General features: G+C 36.4%; 3 protein-coding genes and 1 pseudogene across 3 annotated transcripts; 1 reads left to right on the top strand and 3 right to left on the bottom strand.

Annotated features, from left to right (window-relative positions):
* Positions 1-4,547: 4,547 nt before the first annotated feature.
* LOC143581866 (putative protein phosphatase 2C 34) lies at positions 4,548-8,432 on the top strand. The gene is made up of 6 exons (XM_077064548.1): positions 4,548-4,729; positions 5,879-6,126; positions 6,209-6,517; positions 6,858-6,975; positions 7,070-7,302; positions 8,116-8,432. The coding sequence occupies exons 2-6, from the start codon at positions 5,884-5,886 to the stop codon at positions 8,305-8,307; spliced, it is 1,095 nt and encodes a 364-aa protein (XP_076920663.1). The 5' UTR covers positions 4,548-4,729; positions 5,879-5,883; the 3' UTR covers positions 8,308-8,432.
* Positions 8,433-10,034: 1,602 nt separating this feature from the next.
* Positions 10,035-10,567, bottom strand: LOC143581865 (early light-induced protein 1, chloroplastic pseudogene; annotated as a pseudogene).
* A 5,248-nt stretch (positions 10,568-15,815) lies between these two features.
* Positions 15,816-17,779, bottom strand: LOC143581860 (uncharacterized). The gene is made up of 8 exons (XM_077064545.1): positions 17,656-17,779; positions 17,089-17,219; positions 16,906-16,983; positions 16,777-16,821; positions 16,623-16,667; positions 16,464-16,515; positions 16,225-16,321; positions 15,816-16,124 (listed from the first exon to the last, which is right to left on the bottom strand). Exons 1-8 carry the CDS (start codon positions 17,777-17,779, stop codon positions 15,959-15,961), a joined length of 738 nt encoding a protein of 245 aa, XP_076920660.1. The 3' UTR covers positions 15,816-15,958.
* Positions 17,780-19,379: 1,600 nt separating this feature from the next.
* On the bottom strand, positions 19,380-23,770 carry LOC143581855 (uncharacterized). The gene is made up of 7 exons (XM_077064540.1): positions 23,443-23,770; positions 22,395-22,592; positions 22,039-22,311; positions 21,389-21,491; positions 21,053-21,171; positions 20,288-20,464; positions 19,380-20,209 (listed from the first exon to the last, which is right to left on the bottom strand). The coding sequence occupies exons 1-7, from the start codon at positions 23,740-23,742 to the stop codon at positions 19,460-19,462; spliced, it is 1,920 nt and encodes a 639-aa protein (XP_076920655.1). The 5' UTR covers positions 23,743-23,770; the 3' UTR covers positions 19,380-19,459.
* Positions 23,771-26,161: the final 2,391 nt, after the last annotated feature.

Genomic DNA, 26,161 nt, shown 5'->3' with positions numbered 1-26,161 from the left:
ATGGTTACATACACTTCATACATGGATGGTTACATACATCCATACATACATGGTTAGATACGTACATACATATATACATACCTACATACATATAACCATGTATGTATACATACATACATATAACCATGTATGTATACATACATGTATGTATGTATGTATGTGTGTGTGTATGTATGTGAATGTATGCATGTAAGTAGTTATGTATGAATATATGTATGTGTGTATGTATGTTTATATGCATGTATGTAAGTAGTTATGTATGAATGTATGTATGTAAACGTTTTGTGACAAAACCTATATACCGACGACATGTAATCATCAATATATGTATGTATGTATGTATGCATATAGCCATCATTGTATGTATTACAAATACAAAAATAATCAGTTAAGAAATATAAAAATAATTTTTTGAGATATAAATTAAAAAAGAAAAAAATTATAAATGTCATCGTATCCCGACGACATGTCGTCGGGATAGAAAAATAAAAATTTATTTTTACTATTTTTTAAAACAAAATACACAATAAATAATAAAACATATAAAAATAAAATAAATATAAACTAATCCCCACAACATGTTGTCGGGATAGAAAATTAAAATTTATTTTTATTTTTTTTAAAAAGCATTATACATATAAATAAAAAGCAAATAAAAATTAAAAATATGCTAACTAATCCCGATGACATGTCGTTGGGATAAGTTTCATGAAATATTTTGAAAATAATTTAACTTAAGTGCCTAAGTGAAATGTACCCGCTATTATTTTTGTGGAGTACTATCCCGACAACATGTCGTCGGGAAAAGTCATGATCCGTGTGATCTATTGAAAATGCTTTATGGCCCTTGATTAATTTTGATCCAATGGCTAACAACACTCCTTCTTTCACCATCTTCTTTATTTCAATAATAAATCTCCATCATCCATCCATTTACTTCATTCACACCAAACCCTCCATCAACCACCACCTTCAACTTGCAACAATTAAATCTAGACTGCCTTCAACCACCACCGTCACCTTCAACGACCACCATCAAACGCCACCACCTTCGTCAAACGCCACCGTCAACATCTCCGCCTCCGTCTTGCCACCATTAAAAATCCTTCAAACTACCACCATCAAGATCTCCTTAGTTTTTATATTTCATTTTTGAAGTTGTTCGTATCTCGTGTTTGTATGTAATTTGTAATACCGATTAACACCGATTTAATGAGAAATAAATTGTTTTGTTGTTGTTTATAACTTTGTTGTTTGGATATTATGTTTGACATTGCGTTGTATCTCGCGTTTGTTACGTTTTAAGTCTCAAAACTCGTCCCTGAAAAGTTTTCCGGCAAAATCTCCGGAGGGGCATTAGCAGCAAACTTTAATGATGCTATTTACCTATACCGACGACATGTCGTCGGTATAAGGTTTTTTATTTTTTTTTATTATTAATCCTTTTCGTTTTATAAACAAATAAATGATTTTTTTTTAATATTTTATGTAATTTTTTTCCCGACGATATGTTGTCGGGATAGAGTTTAAATATTATTTTCTTCATTTATCTATACCAACTACATGTCATCGGTAAGTTAAAGAAATAAAATAATATTTAAAATCTATCCCGACAACATGTCGTCGGCATAGATAAATGAATATTATATTTTTATAATTATAAAATATTATGTTTTTTATTAAAGAATAAAACATTTTCTTAAAAATGTTTTTGTCATATTTATCCCGACGACATGTAGTGGGGAAAGCTTTTACGTTATTTTTCGGGATGAAACTATACCGACAACACTTTTCCCGACAACATGTTGTCGGGATAAGTCTTTTTAGATTTCTAGCAACTATATGTTGTCGGGAAAAGTTCAGAAATTGTTGTCTAAATAGGACAAACTTCTTATAGATAATATACCCCGATGACTGTCTCCAGAGGAAGTTTATTGGTTCGAGTCTCGCTTCTAACAAAATGGCGTTTGTAAGCTAGTGGTTGCCTTTGGGCGGTGATTTCTACTAAAATTGGTGACAATCTGGATCACCAACGTTTATTGCGAGTGGCCCCCTTGCCAAATTTGAAGGGAGCAAAGGCCAGGTGCTGCAGCAACTTGCATGCAGCTGTTGAGTCCCTTCATTTATGAGGTTTGTATATTATGCCCCTTCTATTTAGAACAAACATATGATGTGTCATGGGCCCAATGGATAGCAATCATTTTTGGGTACCTCATGTAATAATATTATTCAAATTCACATCAACATTTAATATAGAGATTTTTGCCTTGAAGGTATGTCGTTTTCTTGACAAGACCAAGCAACTTGAATAGTACTTAAAGTTATAGTTATAGCCTCGTGCACCTAGTCATCTAAACTTAGGATAACATAATAACAAAGGACATGTTAAAAAGTCGGTAACATTGGTTGAATTAAACAAAATGTTTCACAATTCAATTAAATATGAATTAGATGCCATTTTCATATAAAACAAGTTAGAAGAATCGTGTTACTTTTGTAATTTCTAAGTGTCTCGTCATCGTATTAAACAATACCGTACCTAATTTCTTTTCTAATCAATATATAAAAAAATTTCCATACGTCATATTCAAGCATATTTAATTGTATCATGATATGACATGTTTTATACTTTATTGATTTATCTTATATTACACATATTTCATATATTCAAACCAAATCCGGCTACTTGCCAAAAGTTTGCGGCCCGCGTGTTGTGTATAGATGCAGGCGACTTCATAATTGCGTTCGGGGTATAATTAATTGCATTGACACATATAAGCATAATAGTAGTGTTTGGGTTCCCGCTAACTATAACCAACACTATCGTCAAACCATTTCTCCCTGGTCACCTGCAAACATACAAAAATTAAAATCACAAAACATCTTTAATAAACCTAAATCACACAAATACCACCATCCATATCTTTCATCATATGCGGCTTCCATAATCTCATCCATCTCCAATATTCCCACTATCACAACTCACATCTTCTAACATACAAACCTAGAATTGAAACCGCATATATGTTGCTAAACAGATGCAGGCTAAAAAGGGAATGATGTCTTGTAGTTGAGCGTAATTGGTAGGTGATAACACGAAAGCCACCCATTTAATCAGTTAATTCGGAAAAAAGTTTGTATATCCTTTTTGCACGTCACTACTTTAAAGTTACAAATTTCGGGAGGCTATAATAATGGTATTTCATAAACAACAGAATGTACATTTTTAACGTTGATTAGTGTAAAACTTACGGGTTGCCAAACACTAAGGACGTGTCTTATAACTTTAAGAAGTTGATATCAAAATTGTAATCTAACCATATTATAATAGGCACCATAAGTGTAACTATTTCTATTAAAAGTTTATCTTAATGTTTCTATCGTTAACAATGATGACACAATCTAGCAGTTGGCCAACAACATTTATACAATTTTTAATAAAAAAGATCGTCATTATTTTATTAATTCTGGATCTATCTAATTATTTAGTTAATATTTTCTTATGCGTCATCATTTTAAGACATTAAGATATTTTATAATACGTTTTTATATTTTATCGCCGACTTACTTTTGGATAGGTAATTTATTCCTTTATTTAATAGTAACAAAAAAATTGCTTGGTCCATGTTGCTTTGGAATCAAAAAGCCTTCTTTCCTTCAAAACTAACCTCACATTAATATTTATTGATTATTAAAAGTCATTAACAAATTCAACTTTACATCCAAATTTGTGTTAAATAAAAGGCTTTTATTATCATAATAATAACTATTATTTATATAATTAGGTAGCTAGTTTTGTGTTTATATCACTTTTGGGCACATAGATACTTTTACTATATTAAATGGTAAGTTGTTATGGTTGAATACTCTTAAAATACATTAGTTAAGTTATGCATCAATAGTTCTTTTTATATTTTTCATCATAGAATCACATCTTTTTGGGTCGCTAATTCCCCAATATAATCCTCCATTTTACGTTGAGAATTCGAGTTTCGTGGTGAAAAAAAAATACAGATTTAAGAATATAATTAGCAAGTGTATGAGCTGGTCGTTCAAACAAGTAATATAGTTTACAACTAAAAAAAAAATATGAAGACTATAAATTTAATAAACTAGTAGATTACTCTTTTATCCAATTAAGGATAAAATGAAACAAATATTTACGGGTATATATGTTTTGGATAACCGGATCAATTATCACCTAATTTCATATCCGTCACACACCCAAAAAATATTATAAAACTAATCGTATACCTGAATACTTGTCCAAAGTATTTCAGGTTTGCCCGTCACATCTATCCAAACGATAGCAATACATACTTTGGGTTAAACTTGCAGTTTAAAAAGACAAAAGGGTTATAATTGGAAATAAATATAATATTAAAGAGCATACTAGTGAAATAAAACCATAAAGGCAGCAATCCAATAAACGTTAGCACATGATTATTGATTATGGCATATGGGGACCCATTAGACCACATGGGCTATATTGATATGCATATATATCGTCCACACACCCACCGTCTCTTGATCAGCACAAAGGGTGACTTGTGGGAAACTGATATGCACACAAAGTGTTTGCATATATAAATGCCCCAGTGACTTGGGAAAGTATCTTTATTAACAACTACATGGCGTGGAAGTTACCTGAAGCAACTTCTGGACTGCTTTGTAACTATTGTTTGCCATTAAAGATCCTTCATTGAAACAAATCTGGCTAGAAAACAAGGTTCTTTTAGCTTCTTTGTTTGTTTGTTTATGAAGGTTAATTTTGTAGTTAATTAATTCTTGAACCCGAGCTATGGGCAATACAAGAACGAGTTGATATAACTTACCAAAATGAAAACGATGAGTTTGTAGTCAGTTTTAGAGTTATATTTTTCTGGTTGTAATAGAATGAGAGTTATTCAATCCAAATTCGTTGTTTTCGTTTTGGTGAGTCGTATCGATTCATTCTTGAGTTAACTTATAGCATTAGTTTTGGATGATTGTTTGTCGGTTTTGCTAGTTTGAGGCTTATATGTGGTGTTTCTTTAATTTGTTCTTGGATCAAGAATTTGATGAGTTAGGAGGTTTGTGTTGACTGGTCCAAGAAAGTTGAATCATTGCCAATTTGAACCAAATTATTGAGATTTAACAGTTTCAAAATAATGTTTTTCTTTATGGAATCAAATAATTTTAGATCAGCCAATCAAAACCTGAAAACTCTGGGAATCTATTCAAATGAATTATATTTTTAAATTGTTCTTTTTTATACATATTTTAAAAAATAAAAAATAATTCAATGATCATGTCATATCATGAACCGAATGATATGAAGCCTTAAAAGGTTCCATTTTTTAAGAAATGTGTATGTATATGTTTTCATTTACTTGGGTGTTTACCATAACTACCATTCTATGTAAAGATTTGTATGCTGCTTAAAAGAAGCTTAAGGTAACAGTTACAGAGAATAGTCGTTTAGTGGTCCATTCGAGCAGTTGACAAGGTATTATGGTCAAAGATCACTATGAACCACATGATGATGATCCCACTTTTTTCCTGCTATCTTGTCGTTTTTCTGTTGCGGTCCAAAAAAGTGACTCTCGTTTAACCTTATTCGATATGAAAATTTGATCACGGTTTCCCTGATAATTTTTGGTATATCTTATGTTGTTTAGTTGTCCATCGTTTTCACTACCAAAAGTTTAGCATCCAAAATGAAAAGTTTTCCTTTTTATCAAAAGTATATGATGGTAAACACTAAACACTGCTAGAAGTCAAATTGTTTTAGATTCATTCATGTGTTTGATGTTGACTAGTTATACAAACATGAATTAGTGGATGTTACTTTTAGTATTATGCATTCATTAATCTTGAGGTATCATTTTAATTACAGAAAAGATGGTGCAGTTTTCTTCCTTTTTGAGTGGATTGACGAAAAACATTTCACCAAAAAAGGGGAAGAAACGAAGAATTAATCTTGGACGAGAAGCTACCGAGGCTTTGGCCAAAGAAGCACGCAGAAATGGTTTATTGTTAACTTCTCCGGGTAGCGTTTGTGCCAAAGGGTCTAGTAATTACATGTGTGCTTATTCTAAGGGTGTAAATAAAGGAATTAACCAAGATGGCTTCATTGTATGGGAGGTATTGTTTCTTTTTCATACCATATATAAAAAGATTAAAACTTTATCAAAGATTATGAATTTAAAATGTTGATATGTTTTAGGGATTTGGAGGGAAAGAAGATGTAATGTTATGTGGAGTATTTGATGGGCATGGGCCATGGGGGCATCTTGTGGGAAAACGAGTGAAGAAAGTGATGCCGGCTTATTTGTTGCATTATTGGCGGGAAAATATGGCTAAATGTTTGGTCTTGATGGATGGGGAGTTGTGTAAAAAGGCAAACTTTGATCGGTTCGGTGTGTGGAAGAAATCTTTCATCAAGGCCTGTTCTACTGTTGATTATGATCTTGAGATTCATCCTGTAATTGATACTTTTTACAGTGGTACAGCGGCTTTGACCATGATACGCGAGGTAATTGATGATTACATGTCAATTTTGTACTAGAAAGTTGAATACATACCGGTCAAAATGAGTATGTTGACCTTTAAAGTCAAACTTAGGGGCGACAGTATCTATTTGGGACAAAAGTTTTAGTTGAAAAGAAAACGGGTCAAATGGGTTTGAAGTTTGAACTCATTGAAAGTGGGCCAAAGCCAAATTTAATTTATTGAGCCTCCTTAATCTCTTTATGCAGCAACTGGTCATGATCATGCTGCAATAAATCTTTTCGGGTCAACCCATTACCAAACCCACCCGATCCACATATTGCAATAATATCATTTTTCCTGATAATTATTTATTTTATTTTCAGGGAGATCTTATCGTGCTGGCGAATGTTGGTGATTCTAGAGCTGTTCTTGGGACCGCTTTAGACGACGGTAGCATGAAAGCTGTTCAGTTAACAGTAGACTTCAAACCGAGTTTACCTCGTAAGCACTCTCATACATATTACATGCATAACATATGTTTGTGTATGCATGTGTTTGTCACTTACATTATCTTTTTATCCTTGATTTAATTTAGAGGAAAGAGAGAGGATATACGAGTCAGGAGGGATTGTGTGCGAATCAGATGATGAACCAGGAGTGTCACGGATCCGTGCTTTAATTGATGAGATGCCAGAAGGACCAGGACTCGCGCTTTCAAGGGCTTTTGGTGACTTTTGTGTTAAAGATTTCGGTCTTATTTCTGAGCCAGAAGTCACACAAAGAACCTTAACCATATGCGATCGCTTTGTTATCTTGGCGACTGATGGGGTATGATATCATCATCTTTCATTATCTCAACTCCAACATCATATATGGTTTGATAAAGAAATAGTGTGTTTGAGGTCTAACTTTAAAAGGTAACAGGTTTAACATGTGTACTTTTGAATTTGTTACATGTTTGGGTTAACACTAGCTTTTGTTCAAAAATCTGTTAAATTAAAAAAAAACAGTTTTTCCCTTTTAACTTATTACATAATATTAATCGTTCCTTATGCTTTACTTATGGAACGTATTTGGGATCTATAGGCTTCTACAGCTAATTGTATAATTAGCTCCTTTTTTTAATTTACTTTGGCAACCATTGTGCGAGCGAAGTAAATTAAAAAGATAGGGTTTTAGTTATACATATACTGGTAGATCCCAAATAAGTTACAAAAGTAGAGGATATGGATTTATTTATGTATTTAATTACAAGGGTAAAATTGTCATTTTGGAAAAACTTAACAGGGTTTTTAACAAAAGTCAGTATTACCCCAAACATGTTCAAGTAGAGGGGCTGTTTGGGATTCCTTATTTCCACCTCCTTATAACTTATAAGGAGAAGTCATAAGTTACAAATGTGTAACTTATTAACATTTCCTCTCACATAATAAGGAAACCCGAACACTTTTTTTTAACTTACCATAAGTTATAAGTTATTAGGAGGTAAAAAAAAGGAATCCCAAACACCCCAGAATAACACAGATACCGAACCTGTTATTTTTAAGGTTAAACCTCAATCATGTTATTTTGTCATACCGTATCGACCATTTATGTAATTGACTGAGATTGACTCTAATAATTATAATAACATGCATGTAGGTATGGGATGTTGTCTCGAATGAAAAGGCGGTGGAGATTGTTTCATCATCAGAAGCCGAAAGAGACGAAGCAGCAAAACGGTTAGTCGAGTATGCAGCCACCCAATGGAAATATAAACGGCCAGGGTTTGCGGCGGATGACATCTCAGTTGTCTGCATATTTTTCAACAATGCATCATCTTCACAACATTGAGAATCTGTATATGCATGATTGCATGAATGTTGAAAATGGTGGTGAGCACTGAGCAATGTCTCATTGCTTATTGCATTCCACTTGTATATGTAGTGTTGTTATAAAATAAAATTTTCCTATCTTATGCTGGTTTTCTTTTTTGGAACCACAAACTTACACGTTTTCTAATCATACTCCAAAATCTACACCTTTTTGTCACGGAATGTTGTAACTTGTAAGTCTACAAGTTTAGAAATTTCAGGTTAAAACTTAAAAGGGTTGTGTTCGTGTGCCCGTTAACCGGTGAATATTGCGGTGGCTACTCTATTCATGAAGAGGATAGCAAGTTCTCAATAAAAAAAAATATCATTTAAGGACACGGTATTGTAAAAGAACACCCTCTTTGGCACATTATCATCGGCCCAAATAAGACGTTTAGATAAATGGGGTTGGTGGTCTGTTGGTAAAGGCAAATTCTTTAAACACCTTGGGTTGAAGGGTTTGGGAGGTCTTGTTAAAAGAAAGAAAAAAAAAAGTGAAAAGATAGATTGGAGGTCAACTTTTGGGCCGAAACCCATGGTTTATGTAGAAGCCCATTATCACACCCAAACTAAAGATTACACCCGTGACCCGTTGGATTGGCACTATATTAAAACGGCCCAATTAGTCAATGAGTTGTGGTTTCACTAGACGCTTTTTTAAAAGGGTCGTTATATTCAAACACCATCCCATGGTGTGTTAACAAGTGTATACGGCTCGTATAGGGGCTATACGCTGCATAATTGACAAACGTATTTTATGATAGCTTTCAAGTCTATAATACGACCCGTATAGACTGAGACACACTCCGACACATTATGACATAATTATGCCTTATACGGCTCGTATAGCCCATATACAACTCGTATAGAGACACCCCGTGTTTAAATAACCTATGTGGTGTGGGAATAACCTATGCCTCTTAAAATGGTTTCACTAGTTTGATGAAGCATTCCAAGCACCACCGGCCACTTTGTACTACGACGGAAAATATCCCACAAGTGGATATAAGTTTGAAAGTTGGTCTGCATTCCTCGAGGTAGAGGTGCACAAATCGGTTTTTTTTAAAAAAACCGGTTCGGTTAATAACCGGACCGGTTTTTCTTGGCCTGGAAAAAAACCGGTTTTTAAATAACCGGACCGGTTTATTAACCGGTTTTTTTGGTGCAAAACTCGGACTGGTCTAACCGGTTAGGACCGGTTTAGAAACCGGTTAGAACCGGTTAATAACCGGTTTTTTTAATTAACCGGTTTTTTTTTAAAATAACCGGTTAATAACCGGTTTTTTTCATAATAACCGGTTTTAAAATTAACCGGTTTTTTCCATAACCGGTTCAGTAACCGATATACGAACCGGCGGTTACTAAACCGGTCAAACCGGTTTTTAAATAACCGGTTTTTGTAAATACCGGTTTTCGGTTTAAACCGTTGAACCGGTTCACCAACCGGTTTTTTTGCCCATCTCTACCTGGAGGTACCTTTTTTTAGTATCTTTTTGGATGTCGAGATCGCTTTTTCAACAGTTAGTTTTGTTGATTATATTAGTTTTTGGCTGAAAATTTTCTATTAACAGTTCAATCAATATTTTAGGTTTCTCGCCTCTACTCTAAGCTCCTATAAGCAATAACAATTTTTTATATATATTAAAGTACACATGTCTACTAACATCTTAAAATTATTTTTTTTTTTAATAAAAACTCTTTCATAATTCATACAAGAGCACTGCCTTTCACATACTCGGTAAAAGCCAACGCCACCAGCCCCAACATCGCAAACCTTCCATTCCACAGCTCCGCGTCTGACGTCATCAGCCCACTCGACTTGGCCTCAGCTCTCACGCCTCTAAACAACGGCACCAACGACGCCAACGTCAGCACCAAACTGGTACCCAAAAACACCGAAACGCCGCCGTTTGAGATCTGAGTAAACACGTCTTGACCGCTGCTTAACTCCACCGCCATCGCCGACACAAAACCTATCATCGCTAATCTCCCGTTGATCCTCTCCGGCGCAGGTCCACTGAATGCTAATAGGTCTGAGAATTTAGTACTGGGTGGAGGCGGCGGAGTGGTTACTGGTGGTGTGGCCGGAGGTTTGGTTGAGTCTGGTTCTGGAGTTGGAGGTGGTTGTGACATGCATCTTACTACTGAGAAATTGAGTCTTGGTTTGAGGGATTTGGAAGGTGGAGTGGTGGTGGTGAGACGGGTGATGGAGAGTGAAGAAACTACTGCCATTATTGTGAATGATTTTTAATAGTGTTGTGGTGGTGGTGTTGGTGGGTTTTATAAGGGAGGGGTGAGGACAAATAGTGGATTTTTAGAGGGCCACGATAGTGAGTTTTGGGGCCGGCTCACGTGGCTATTGAATTAGCCGCTAGGAGGTTGTTGTGGTGAGTTTTGTGTCTACATGTGTTGCTTTTTGAGTGATGTGGATGGAACTTTCTAGGTTCTTTCACTAATTGGTTTCATTTTCCTAACTATAATTAGGCCACTGGGGTGTCCGTCATAGGTGGCCATCACGCGTCACGCGTGATGGGGGGCCGGCCGTGATGGCTATCACACACTCAAATCCAATTCGACCGTTACATGTGACCGTTGAGGAGATAAAAAAAAAAAAAAACTTAATTAACCTATATAAATATAATCAAATCCATCTTCAAATCCAACTCAAATCCTCTACTACAAACAACATTCTAACATCACACAAATGGAGGGTTCAAAGAAACGTGGCTCGGGTTCAAAGAAAACCCAATCCCGACCAAAGGTTCGACAAAATCTTGGCAAGCCGGCGAGATTCCGATTATAAGATGAACCCGACACAACCTAACCATTCCAACAACAACCTTTTCAACCACAACCGTTCCAAAACCAACCATTTCAATCTCAAACATTTAACTCACCGTTTTCATCGACACCGTATCAAAACCAACCGTTTATTCCACCTTTTTCTAGCCAAATATTTCAAAATAATCCTTTTGAAACGTTTCAATCTCAAACGTCCGTCGATCCTTTAGAGGATAACAATGTTATACATCAATTTGCACGTGCTTTTCGTGATGAAGACGACGATGTGGATGAAGATGAACCCGCGGAGGAGCCTGCGGAGGAGGATGCCATCGTCCGTAGACCTTGGTCGTCCGCGGAGGAGGTTGCCTTGACCAAGGCTTATTTACACGCCTCCGAAACAAAAAAACACGAAAACCAACAAAAACGAGAGTTGTTATGGAGACGTGTTATTACACATTTCGAAAAACTTCCCAGTGCAACCGATCGAAACATGGATAAAATGACTTCCAAGTGGGGAGATTTGAATAGAAAAATGTCAAAATTTAATGCTTGCTACATCCAATTGGTAATTATTTTTTTAAATTTATTAGTTAAATTTTTTTTATAATTTATTACTTTATTTTTACAATTTTGATATATATATATTTTTCGAAATGTTTTGTAGAGCCGAGATCCACAAAGCGAAGCGAGCGAGGCGACTATCATAAAGAACGTCTTGAGGAATTATATCAAGATTTTCCGATATAAATATTTTCCCCACTTGGATGCGTGGGAGATTGCGAGACACCACCCAAAGTGGGAACCAGTTCCTGTGGTCGACATGGACGGACCGACGGCTTCAAGGAAAAAAGGATCTTCTTCAAAAAGATCAAAAACTTCCGATCCCGGGAACTACATGACGTCTACCGACGGCTTGTCAAGCAACACGCCGAACATGAACTTGAACGATCAACCCGGAGACGATCCCGACGAAGACACATCCACACTCACACGGCCGCATCGCAAGAAAAGTGGGGAATCGTCAAGATTAGGAAAGGAAACGGTGGCCGAGGACTTCAACGAATACAAGTCGGCTAAGTTGGTGGAAATGGTCAAGACGAAGGAGCGAAAGCAACTAGCTCTTGCTTCAAAATTAAAACGTGACGAGGCGTATATCAACCATTTGAATGAAAATCAAAAAAACGCCGATTTAAGGTTCATCGTACAACCGCACGAACATCTTAATGAACCCTTTAGATCGATCCTACTTCAACGCAAACGCAAGCTATGCGAGAAGTGGGGTTGGGAAGCGCCGTAGGTTTTTTTTTGTCGGTTTTTTTAATTTATTTATCTTTGTAATATTTATTTAATCTTTTTTTATTTTTTATTTAATTTAACCTTGTTTTAGTATTTATTGTAAAAAAAATAAAAAAAAAATTCCATCACACCACCACCCCCACCAAAATTCCATCACTAGTGATGGAAAGTGATGAGGTGAGGTGGCACACCGTGATTGGTGGTTACAAGTTATGGTTTTTAAACCACCCCCAACCCCCTTATCGTGGTTTGTTGGTTTGATGATCCAGAATTGTCATAGATTGGAGGGGTTATATTTTTGGGGCAATTTTTAATATATGGCGTCACGTCAACAAGGGAACTATTTTCATTTAATGATGTAGTGGTTTGTAACTCAATATCGTCTCGTCTCGTCTCGTCTCATCACATCACACACACACACACACACACATATATATATATATATATATGTATATATATATATATATGTATATATATATAAGTTGAGAGCAATGTGGAGAGCGGGCGATGTGGAGAGCAATGTTTGACAAAATCGCCCCCAGTGTAGCCCCACTGCACATGGCCTTAGAAGTTAATGTATCGTTCCATAAGTTTATTAGGATGTGTGTTGTGGCCTTGTGAGATCGCGTCCTATGTATAGACAATGAGATAATTTAAGCGTTGTGAGAAGACTAAGATTAAATAAATTTTTTAAAAAGATAAAAACGGATTGGTTGTTAGTGAGGGTGGACCACCCCCACCCTTATTATGATAGAGCCGTTGTCACCATAGTGTTTGAGGGGGAGAACTACTTTGGCGCTTGAATAATGGTTGTGGTATTGTGGTATGGTGTCGAAATAACAGGTGATGTGGCTGGTATGGCGCCTGATTTGCATGCCATAACACACAGCCTTATTAGGAATTTCAATTTGCTTGTCATCTTGAATAAAACAAAACTAAATTATAAAAGAAAATAAGTAAATAGATATATAAACAAGATGAAACTTAATCATAAAACGCATAACACAAACTAAAGAAATTTGAAAAGCAGAGCTACACTTACACCGCTGACATGCAACCTATACACCACCACTAACATATTATCTATACATCGTTGGCATACTATTTATACACCACCGCTGACATACCATCTATACACCACTAACAAGTCATGCGAGTTGTATACATTTTCATCAAATCATATGGGACATATACGTTTTGGACAAATCATACAGCCCGTATGACCCTATATGGCACGCATGATATGACGAAAAGGTTCATGCTAGATTGTATTAGATGTAATCGAGCTTTATACTGTTTGTATGAGCTTGTATAACTTTATTAAAAGTTCACTGATTTGAGAGAGAGAGAGAGAGAGAGAGAGAGAGAGTGTGTCAAAAGTGATACATAATGTATGAGGTAAAGGTATGTTTCAGGACATGTATGATGTGATAAATATGAAATGTGTTTTGTGTAGATTTGAGGTTGTGTGTCTATATCATCACCAAATTTAAAACACCTACAACCCGCTAGACTGATAAGTGAACACTTGAATCTAAAAAATTCATCACTTCCAGTTTTCTTCATCAGTATTTGTTTTAAAACACTCAAAATCCGACTGAAGAAACAAATGCCACCAAATGTGTGTACATGACTGCTGAAAGGAGAAGAGGCGATAGAACTGAGAGGCATATGTCTGGTGGTTGAAAGTGAGACGGGGTGGTTGAAAGTGAGACGGGGTGATGGGGACGATTGTTCAATGACAAAAGATATGGAGGTCGGGTTTCACAATTTACTATATAACTTCGGGTAGTTTAAACAAATATAATTTGGGCTTGGAGCAGTAGATCGAAGATGACGAGAGAGGGGTGTGCATAATTAGAAGTGATCATCCGAGTAATAAAAAAAATTAGAGTGATGATAAATGTATCCCTTCTTGCAAATTTCGTTTGTTCGCCGTCAATGAAAAAAATATTATCCCTCTCACATGGGATACATAAAGACTCACCCAAACTAGTGTATGCATTCCATTTAGGTTTTAGTTGCAACAATTTGTACAACTGGTCCAACACGTACTACTCTGATGTATTATCTTGTCATCACGTGACACATAAAAAGATAGATAAGAAAGAGAGAAATAAGGGTGAAACTTAAGAAAGACGGAATAACTACATTTTAGCGTCGTTCAAAGCTAAGTCTTTTGAACATTTTCTTAGCGTTGAATCAACGTCTTGCAGCAAAAACCAAGCTATCTGTGCTTGGTCAACGCTTGATTCGTAAAAATAGTTTCAGCAGGAGCTTAAACACTGAGCTGCAGCTTGTTTTTTAAGAAATACAATGTCTGCAGTCTTCGGACCTCATATGCAGATCTTTATAGAAGAGGTGAACCCAGGGTTTGCAGTCTGTAGTAAGAAGGTTGTTCGTTTTTTAACTTATGCAGACTACTAAAATAAACTGAAATTTACAATACAAGATCAACAAAATCACCACAAGAGTCTAAACTCTATTTTGCATTACCTCACTCAGTGGCTTTCAAAAGGTTTACAATTCTGAGAGGTTCCGGTCTTGGGACATGAGTATTTCAACTTTCATAAGAAAGAAATCATAATACACATTCTACAATCATTCTGTTTTACTGATCATCAAATCATCAAGTAATATGTGTGGCTGAACACTTCTAATCACAACATGGATAAGGGCTTGTTCATCTCATTGAAAGACTTGTGATTTTCGAATTTATGTTTTAACATTGGAACAAATATGCTCATTAATTTATTGATTCTCGTTTAACTCAAAAATGATTTATTTTGGATTTCCTGATAGTGCCCACCGGCCACCGTAGCTAGTGCAGGCAAGGAAAGCTTATTGGCGTGGTTTGGAATAGACCGAGTAAGGTTAATCTGGAATTGATAATTTGATATTAGTTATGCCTATGTAACTGCTTGATTCATTTAATATATCAGGTTTTACAATCAATCGATTAAACCTGATAACGAAAGTAACTACATCTCATCTAAGTAACAAACTTTGCCATTAGTCAACTCCAATTTATGTAAGTGAACTTCAATTTCAATGAACATTGTAAACTACTCAAACCACATACTTGTAGCCAAAATGATACCTTATTTACCCTATCTAGTCTAAGCCAAGGCGATCAAAATTCAAGGCATACGCTATTTTTTTATCAGGGGCTTCAACGCTGATCATTGACATTGAAACCCCAGTTATCATTGGTAGACTAGTAAAGTAGTTGAATCGAATGTAAGAGCATATACTGTAACCCAGCTTTAAGATTTATGGTTTTGGTTAACCATGTTTTGCAAGTGTTCAACTAAAGTCACTCAACCCTATCTATATAGAAAAGCCACTCAACTTTCAATACATGTTCCAATATTATGAACTTTTTTTTTTCTGATAAATGTTAATATCAGATCATGCTCATAGCATCTATAGATGCTATCAACTCTAATGATAGCCACATCTCCCATTCCAATGGTAAATGTTTGTCTAGTTTGTATGAAAAGTAAGCTACAAATGAATACCAAAACAAATATCAAACCTTGATGCCATGGTTAACCGCCATACCTAGCCTTGAGCAGCTCTGGAGGTTCTTCTTCCATTATGCCAGAGCCTGTTGTGGCCAAGTATGTTCTGAGGGTCTTTTTGCGGTCTGCAAGAAATGTATGATCCAAGAAGTTATCATACGCTTCATTCCCAAGATTCTTTGCTGCCAACACGCTGCATAACATGATTATATTTGTTTCAGATTAAATTTTCTCAATATGTGCAATGCAAATGACATTTTTGTCCCTGAGTCGTTTTGGCACTAGACACTTACCAATGCCGACAATAAACACGACATGGCAAGACATCGTCTCTCCAGATCTTGTCAATACCAAATCGTCCATACCGCTCATGAAATATCTCTTGGCTTCCTGCCAAATTTTGGCCCAGAAATGATAATTAAATATTTTAATATAAAAAATGGTAAAAACATCCGCATGTGATACTTTCGAATAATGATTCATATCTGTTTCCTTCCAATTAGTAGAAACTTGTAACTTATTGTAATTATACCTTTGCATCTATTCTGGAAATATTCCTCATCACTATAACATGCACAGAGCACCTGTATCAATAATAAAAAACACGATCAGTCTTATAAACAGAGTGAAGAAACTTAAATTCGTTAAAAGGTATAAATGTAGCAGATATGTAGGGTCGGGTATCACTCACAGCAGGAGTAACATACTGGCTGCCTTCTAATGTTTCAGGTTTGACCTTTAAAACCAACAAATCAACTCATTGAGTCATTGTCAGAACTCAGAACAAAGCATACATCTGGAGAACCAGAAATGGACTCTTCTACAAAAAGTATATAAAAACTTACGGCCAAAAAACGGAATTCATGCTCCCTCTCAATGTAGGATGGGATCTGATCACCATAACAGTGCGTTCTATCGGTTCATTTGTGTATTAAAAATTAAAACAATATTGTTCAACAAATTCCCATACATACCTCTGATTTGTTAATCTCAAAAACAGTAACTACAAGTGATTCACCTTCACATGGTTCCACACTCAAGCTTGAAATTTCCTGAAACATACAAAATTAATCATCATCATAATGATATGTAGAACACCAGTTCCATTACCATTACATTTAAGTTATTATCCATAATCGTGCATACAAATTAAGCACCTTGGTCTCAGGCTTGGCAATTCCACGCTCGAAGAAAATGGGAGCAACGTGAGCAAATACACGTCTGAATCCATTCAATTTTGCAACTCTGAAGTTAGCAAGATCAGGAAAGGTACTCTTCGCACTCCGTTCTAATCGCTCAAAAGCAGTGATCATACATTTGAAAAAAGTAACAGAACTGATTAGTGTTTGAAATCAGGCCCAAGGACACGAACACAAAATTTGATCTCAACCAAGATCGACTCTTACAGTGGCCTCCAAACCATATTAATCATACTCAAACTAAACATAAGCTTAACATACTCGCAAGCAAAACATTCAAAAACTAAAAAGTTTCAAACTATTAACTAAATCCTAATTAGTTAAACTAAACTTGCAACTTTCGTTTAACTCGTTTCAATATTAACTTTCAAGCGTTAGTGATATCCGGTTATTCGCTAAAGAGACCAGTTCTTCATTTCAGTACTGATATACGTTGCCTAGGGTTAGATCAAACTATACTAGGTCTGCAACTGAAATTAAACCGAGTATGATAACTGACAGTAGTGTGAAGAGTGGTAGTACTACCAGACAGTAAAGAACCGAAGCCACAGATAGATAGAGTGCCATCGGGAGAAACAATTTGCTCAAAATCGGACTCCGTTGTGAGCTCTGTATGTTTCGGTGGCAGGATGTTGCCGGAAGACGGCATGGTTGACTGGCGGAGGGTGACGTTCCGGCGGTTGAGTGAAAAGTGAAATTGCGATTGGGGTGAGGTGCGATCGGACCTCCGTTGGAGGATCGTTAATGGCCTAAATGATGGTCCGATTGATATTGCCATCAAATGTAAAGGGCCAGTCAAGTCTTAGCCGTTGGCACTTGGCAATATGCAGCTAGGGAAACTACAAATCAAAATATATGAAAGGGGGCTAAGTGTTAACGGCGTCTGAGGTTGATCCTTTATCATGTATGTTGATTTGATTGTCTTTTTTCATAGACTTTTACTAGTATAGTGCCTTGCCAGATTTGTAGTATCCTTAGACAACGAGTTTATTTTGCGTTGCATGATTGGTTGGTTTTGAATATGTACTTTGACAAATGTAGCTGATATTTTGTCTGTTCTGAACTTTAAGTTGACCAAATATTATTATCACATGATATGATACGTCTAAAAACTAAAATCATGAATCATTAAAGTTTTATAAATATTTTTTACAAGGATTATTCATTCTACTTAAAAAAAAAAGTTCTAAATCCGTAAAAAAAATGTTACTATATAAGAGTTGATATTGTAATTTATTCACTATTAAATTTAAAATTAAAAAACTTTATCTTAAAATATATCAAATTAAAAATTTTAATATTCGATCAGTAAACTTATAAGTGTTCTCTCTCTCTCTCTCTCTCTCTCTCTCTCTCTCTCTCTTCTTTTTTTTTTAAAGATAAATGGTTCTGATAACAAGGGTAAGGCGAAGCACACCATCCGCTTCTTTTACATAACCACATACGAGAGCAAAGGCGCAACATCCTTCCCACAAGGATAAGAACAAGATAAGGGAGCAACAGCCGACGGAAGCTAAGATGGAAGATCAAAGCCTAGCTCTCAACATAGAGAGTGAAGTTAATATATTTCAATAAGAGTAGAGGGGGAGAAATCAAAAACCACATAGGATTGAGGCGAGAATCCATCATATTCTACACTAACCCTTTACATTACACATACTTTAGTTGTTTGTCCATTAGGTTGTGAAGAGGTAGGGTCCCACACCCACCTAAATGACAATATAAACTTCCGTATGCGAACCCACATCCTCCGCGGAACAGTAATAAGCGCCAACTACAAAAGTACATGGCACTGACGGAAGTCCAGCCTTGCGCCAAACATTTCCAAACACTCTAGAAAGATTGATTCCAAAGATCTTCCTAGGTATGATCCAAAAATGAAGTATCTTGGTGAAAGGGGCTTCCAGCCAATAAGATGCCGACAACGCATCATGAATCTACTCATTTTAGCCAGATTACACTTAACCCACGTGGGAAAGACCAACTTTAACCTAAGTACTAAGTAATTAGACCAATGGTTAAATCGGTGTTTCTTCATATTGTAACATCCTTCATTTTGTAGCTTGTCATGGTCTTACTTTCCCTCAAAATTACACACTAATCTGGAACAAGTACTGGAAAGAAAAATTACAACTACCAGATTGAAAACACAAGTACAAGTCAACTTTGAGATTGGTTTAAACTTTAAAAGCAATGTTTAGATACATACTACTAATGAAACAAGCAGTTAGTGAAATCCGTTTTGTTCAGAACAAAATAATGATCAGTTGCCAATCATCATGCAATTACAATATAAAGATACTATATACCATCAACTAATATATCAAACCTATTTTTCTAATTCCACCAACAGTTTCTCCATCATCTTCTTATACATTGGCATGTAATGATCATTGATCATCGTTCTTGACAACCTTAACTTACCATAAAGATCCCGAAGTGTCTCATAAATACCTACGTGTTCATGCTCATGATCATGTTCTTCAACAGCGCCATCATGATCATTATTATCTTGATCAACTGGATTACTTGAAATGGTTGAAACAATATGCATTATTCGTCCAGGAGGATACAAATGTTGATTTTCCAAAGTATCAGATGAAGAAATTGGCCGGTCATGGTCAACCGAATCGGCTATAACCTTTTCCTCTTCTATAATTTCATGGGCAGCAGCAGCCTCTTCTTCTTCTTGGGCTTGAACACGGGCCTCGTTTTCTTGCCTTTGAAGTTCTTTCTCAAGTTCATATAACAATTCCCCTTCGGTTATGTGTTCAGATTTGGATGAAACAGGGTCCACAGGAATAAGAAGCTCCTCTTCATCCGTGTCATCATGACCCGACCCAGACCCAGAACCATCACTGGAAGAACCGTGATCCATATTTGGCTCGTGGACCGGATGCTTAGTGTGGGTTGCAAGAGAATCCGGGTTGTTTTCAAGTATAAGTGAAGTTTCAGAAAAGATTTCAGTTGGTGCGGTGCCGACAGCTCGACGTCGTGCACCCATGCATGACCATGCAGATAGCGTTGACCGGGTTCTAACCACCGCCTGAGCCACGTTTTGAGCCCGTTTCATTACAACCTAAACTTATAAAAAGGAAAATTTTATAAGCTTTTTTACACATGTAAGATAAGTGAATAAAATGAGTAAAGATTTGACCTGGGTACTACTAGAAACGGGACGAAGCATGGCACCAGCACCAGCAACTTTGGCCCGTGCATTGGCAATTGATGGTAGTCGAGAGCCCAAAGCGGTTGCAGAACGGAATACAACATTCAAAACCCTAGTTTGCTCGACTTGATCACGCAGATCATTTAACCAAGAGGATGCTGTAACCTGTAGATCAAATACTTTATTAAAACTAATTTACATGATTAATAGGTATTTTAGTAGTTCCATCATAGGAAAGTAACAAGCCACTGTTTGAATATCAGACTTTAAAGAATTCATTGGTTTAGATAATATCCACAAATTCATTAAAAGTTAAAACAGATACAGAGTAGATAAGTTAAAATATCTCTCTACAGTAATATCCGCAAAACAGTTCCCTCTTGATTTGATCATTCTACATAGTGAGCTGGCAAATATAGGTCGGTGGGTGGGTGGGTGGGTTGGGTAAGTAGGTAACAGGTCAGATGGATTGATAAATAGGACAATCTGTTGGTACAGGCGGGTCACATTTTTGTGAATAAATGATATGTCAATATGATTTAAAAAATCATACTATTTCAATAATAATCTAATTCTTTGAACACAATGATTAGAGGTACTGCACATTGTGCATCTTTCGACATGCTTGATAAAATATAACCCAAATCGACGCATTCGTAAGAAAATTGGTTAAAGTTGCCACCTCTAGCTCGTAGACAAAACAGAATACGGGGGATAATAAATCTAATGCTGGAAATTAGGAGTTAATAGTACCTCAGTGCGTAGATCGTCTATAGAAGCTGTTGAAAATGTAGGCACCAGATCAGAGCCGTTGATTATTGTGGTGATGAAGTGCTTACCTGACTCGGCCAACTCCCATGTCATACAAGCAGCTGCAGAAATTTAAATTTGGATCAAAGAATCAACAAACTGAATTCTTCCTTTTAGCTTTAACTTTTTAGCAAATTTTGCTTTTTAACATAAGGTTATTTAACATGAGAAAAAATCTCTAGTATTCCTATGATCAAGATGATAAATGCACAGATCTGGAGACTGTAAATGTTTATATTCTCCTAATGTAGAACCATGAAGCATATGAGCAATACATACCTGGTGCAAATGTAATGCACGAAATAGATGATAAGTCTTTTTGTTCTCGAAGAATGTATGTTAAGAGTGCAGCGGTCCCACCACCAAGTGAATGACCAACAACCTGGAAAAAAAATCTCATTAGAACACTCATTTAACTAGTGTAGTGAGACTGAAGTAACACATCCATAAGGCATGTAGCTAATGAGTTCAAATAAAAAGTATTTGCAGCAAACACATTAAGCTTGTATAAAAGTCATTTCTTGGAGGGTAGACAATTATTTCTCCTATGAAGCTTGAAAAAACAGTAATCTCAATTTCGGGTCATCCCAGAAAATCTATATTCTTTATTATGGTGAGTTTTCAGTCGTTTACTTTTCATCCACTAATAACCATAAATTAAAAGCGACAATTAGCAACTTTTATGCAAATCAAAATTATTATGTGCGATCCAGCAAAAACTGCAAAAAATTTTGCTTCATGTTGGTGAAAAACTATGTTTACTTTCAAATTGTTCAGAAGATTGCATGATTCCTAAATGGCAGTAGTGAAGTACATGTTTATTATGTTTTGTAATCAATTTGAAAGAACGTGCACACTGATCATATTAAGCATCCACTTTGGTAACAACAAGGTTTAACATTACTTTGAAATTCAGAAACAAAATCTACCTTCACTTCAAAACCAGGGTTTTCTTTTAGGGATTCAAGCAGAAAAGGTATACTGAGCTTTGCAATCCACCTAGCAGCAGCAACCATCCCACAGTGTGCATAACCTAATACAAGATTACTTATCCCACCATCATGTAAAACGGAATGGTGAAATGGGACAACACCGCCAGTCGCTGCTGTCAGTGTATCTTTAATACTATGTGTGCCTCGAATTAGTAAAAGGAAGCACTTAGACTTTTTATCACATATTATCGTGAAAGCAGGCTTCAAAATCTGCATTTATAAAAAAACAGCAACCTCATTGATATAAATGACTAAACAAGCACACCTTATTATTGATAAACAACAACTTATACCCCTGCTTTCGGCTTTTGCAATAAAACATCTTCTTCTGAATAACCAGCAGACTCCAAAAACACTGGGAACGGTTTCTTTGAGAAAAGAATGCAAAGAGTCAACAACTGCAAATAGTGCTTCAACTCTGCAACGATTTCAGGCCCTTTGAGCTGTCTACTATTTTCTCCAGCATATACACTAGCTACTTGTACATTAGCCTGAATCAACATTCAACACATTAAGACAAGTTTACACTTAAAAGAAATCAAAGTATGTAATTAAAAGAAAATAACCCTACAAAACAGCATATTAAACAAAACTTATTTAAGCTCATTATTCAACACATCAAAGTATTAGTTTATTACAATAATGATTAAGATTAAGTCTAATAATCAATCTCATGAGCCTGTTCTATGCGTGGAATCTGTCTATATCAGATTATCAAGTTGAGAGACAAATCTAGGTTAACAGAATTCTCAGATTTCAACCTAACGTAACCAATAACACGTTTTCTCACATGCAATATGAATAACATCATGATCCATGTCTGATAGTATAACACTGCAACCAATATCCTTTTCGTTCTTAAAAATACCGACACCGTTCGATATTAGACAACTTTTTTATGCTCGATCTTCAACACGTCAAAGTAATACAATAATGATTCTAATACTTTAGCATGTTGAAGAACGAATATAAACAAGTTCCTGCAATACGCTGTTTTGCGTGTTATTTGCGCTCTCGACAATCTCAAAACTTAGGCATAGTTAGTATTGTACTATTGTTACACATTGTGACCTAACAAACAACACTTAACTTAAACATGGATATGAACTAAATGACTCCTCTAGGAAACACAAATAACTCAACAGAAGCTAATTACAAGTAATGCAAATACATAACTGATAACTCTATTTTAAATAATGACAATTGAGTTAGTCAGATGTAACTAACAGCCCAGCGTAACCGCACCATGATATCGTTCTCCTCCCCAACCGGATATTACATCAAACAACCTAGATTAAACTAAACTAATTATTAACCTCATCAACTCGAATTAATTTATACCTGCCTTCGCAACAAATAATTAATACCAAAAGCCAAATCACCAATCGGCCATTTCCCTAGGGTTTCCGAATACGTAAACCTAAGCGTCTCTGAGAGAGTCGAGATCGTCTCAAGCCACGTGGCAGGCGCCTGAGCAGGCCTCCGTTGCGCGATCTTCCGCTTCGATTTACTCGATTTCATATACTCACGTCCTTCGTCATCCTCAGCAGCCTTCGCGTCAGCTGACGTCAATCTACGGGCCAACACGTAGTACAGCAGCACCACCGCACCTGCCGCCGTCGCCATTGTCGTCGCCGTCATCGACTTAACGGCCGGTTGGTTAATTAGTTGATTGGATCGAAGAAGTGTTGTTGATTGGTGAAGATCGGTAGGGTTTAATCTAGAGAGAGAAAGCTGTGAAGAGAGATTTGATTGACCTTTGATGCGTTTGATAGCCGAATAGGTAAACTATTTCCACTTTCTCATTATTTTTTTAGAGCTTAATAGAATTACATAAATTACGGGGGTGTTTGTTTTTTCTTCAAAGATCTTCAAGGGAGCTAATGTCTGCAGGCGCGCAGACATTACCCTTGAAGACTGTTTGTTTTTTTTTTTAAAACAGATCTGAAGTTATCTTCTTTCATCTTAAAAGAAAAGCAAGGAAATCTTGCTTAAAACATCTTCACAAAAAAACCCTACTCTTCTCCCTTTGCAGCCACCCTCTCATCCACTGCTCCTACCACCGTCCGCCAACACCACCACCCACCGTACGCCGCCACCACCACCCCCGTACCCCGCCGCCACCGTCCACCACCATCCACCGCCACCACCACCGTCCACCACCCACCATCCATCACCACCACCGTCCACCACCACCACCACCATCCATCACCGCCACCACCACCATCCATCACCCACCACCACCACCATCCATCACCGCCACCACCACCACCATCCATCACCGCCACCACCACCGTCCACCACCCACCATCCATCACCACCACCGTCCACCACCCACCATCCATCACCACCACCGTCCGCCACCACCACCACCATCCATCACCACCACCGTCCACCACCCACCATCCATCACCACCACCATCCATCACCACCACCACCATCCATCACCGCCACCACCACCATCCATCACCCACCACCACCACCATCCATCACCACCACCGTCCACCACCAACCAAAACCATCCATCACCACCACCCATTGTCCACCACCACCATCCACCGCCACTACCCACCGTCCGCCGCCACTACCACCATCCACCACCACCACCTTCCACCACCCACCAAAACCAAATCGGCATGGCAGGCAAAGACTAAAAACTAGATGTAACTTGAATAAATGACTTCTATCTTGTGAGATAAGTTTGACAGTTATGCAGACAGTATCAGCTTATAAAAACAAACAGTCTTATATTTTCAGCTTGCAGATCTTCAGACCACATCTTCAGTTGCAGACATGAAAACAGATGAAATCAGCTTGCAGACAGTTTATGTCTGCAAAAACAAACAGCACCTACGTTCCACATACTGATTTTGACGCTTCAGTACTGACTCGTTTAGAATACACCATCAAGGATGTGTAAACAGGTCCAACTCGCGAGAACTGGACTTGTTTAGTGGTATTCTTAGTGTCGGGGTCGGACACTTTTGTAAATAATCATGCCTGATCGATTCGGGTCTCACAAGTCTTACTTGGTTTATATAAAGAGAAAATGGTCGGACCTGACCTGAACCTGTTTAATGGCATTCTTAGGAGTTGGGACCAGGGAGCCAATCCCTATTGCAAATAATTGGGTCTGATCTGGGTCAGGTCTCGTGGGTCTTATCCAATTTATGTTCACCGCTAATCAGCTCTCAAACAAATTACTGTGAGAAAACTCTATCGAGTCAGGTTTCAAACTCGAGTCTCAACTATCACCCTTATGTCATTGGACCTCAAAGTCAATTGCATTGAACTTTGTTATATCGTTGATAGTTTAATTAGACTAACATTCAGGTTTACTAGTCAAACAACGATTTTCTTAAATATGATTCAATGACTTAATTTCATTGTGGTAGTTTAACTATGTCTTATTAGTCGGTGAAAATTGATACTAGAAATATGACTTGTTACAAATCTAATTTTCGTTGTCAGGGGCAATGTCGTTTTTTAATAGAAAAATTACATTGTTGGCCTTTAATTTTTGTATGTATATTTCTAAAACAATTTGCAATATTTTGAGTGGAATAAAATTATTAAACTTGTTAGACAAGTCTGGGTTATTTTTATGTAAAGTTAGAAGTGTTATCTATAGTTAGCATTTTATTTTTCTTGTTATTATTACACAATAATGTTACCATGAACTAAATAGCTTTCTTGTAACTTATTAATAAAATAATAAATGCCATGATTTTATTTGATGCGCAATGCAAATTAATTACAAGCTTTCTCACATTTATTATGTTCTTAATATCTTATCCTGATTCATGATCATGAATATTAGTACTTTTATTCGTGTGATTGTTATTAATACACAATTTCAAGTCAATACGTATCTATATAATATAAAAACTATATAATAATTGTGGCCAAATATATATTTGATAGAAAGGGACACTTCAAAGGTGCTACGTTGACATAAATATATCCTTTTAAAAAAATAAATCAACACTTTTTATCATAATTTAATTTTATATATTGTTGATGAATCGATCCAAACAGTTTAGCCAAAATGAAGAAATAT

Source organism: Bidens hawaiensis, unplaced genomic scaffold (genome assembly GCF_021521415.1).
Source record: "Bidens hawaiensis isolate Kalapana, Puna unplaced genomic scaffold, B.hawaiensis_p1.1 tig00031211_1, whole genome shotgun sequence".
NCBI lineage: Eukaryota > Viridiplantae > Streptophyta > Magnoliopsida > Asterales > Asteraceae > Bidens > Bidens hawaiensis.
This window is presented reverse-complemented; position numbering and strand designations above follow the sequence as displayed.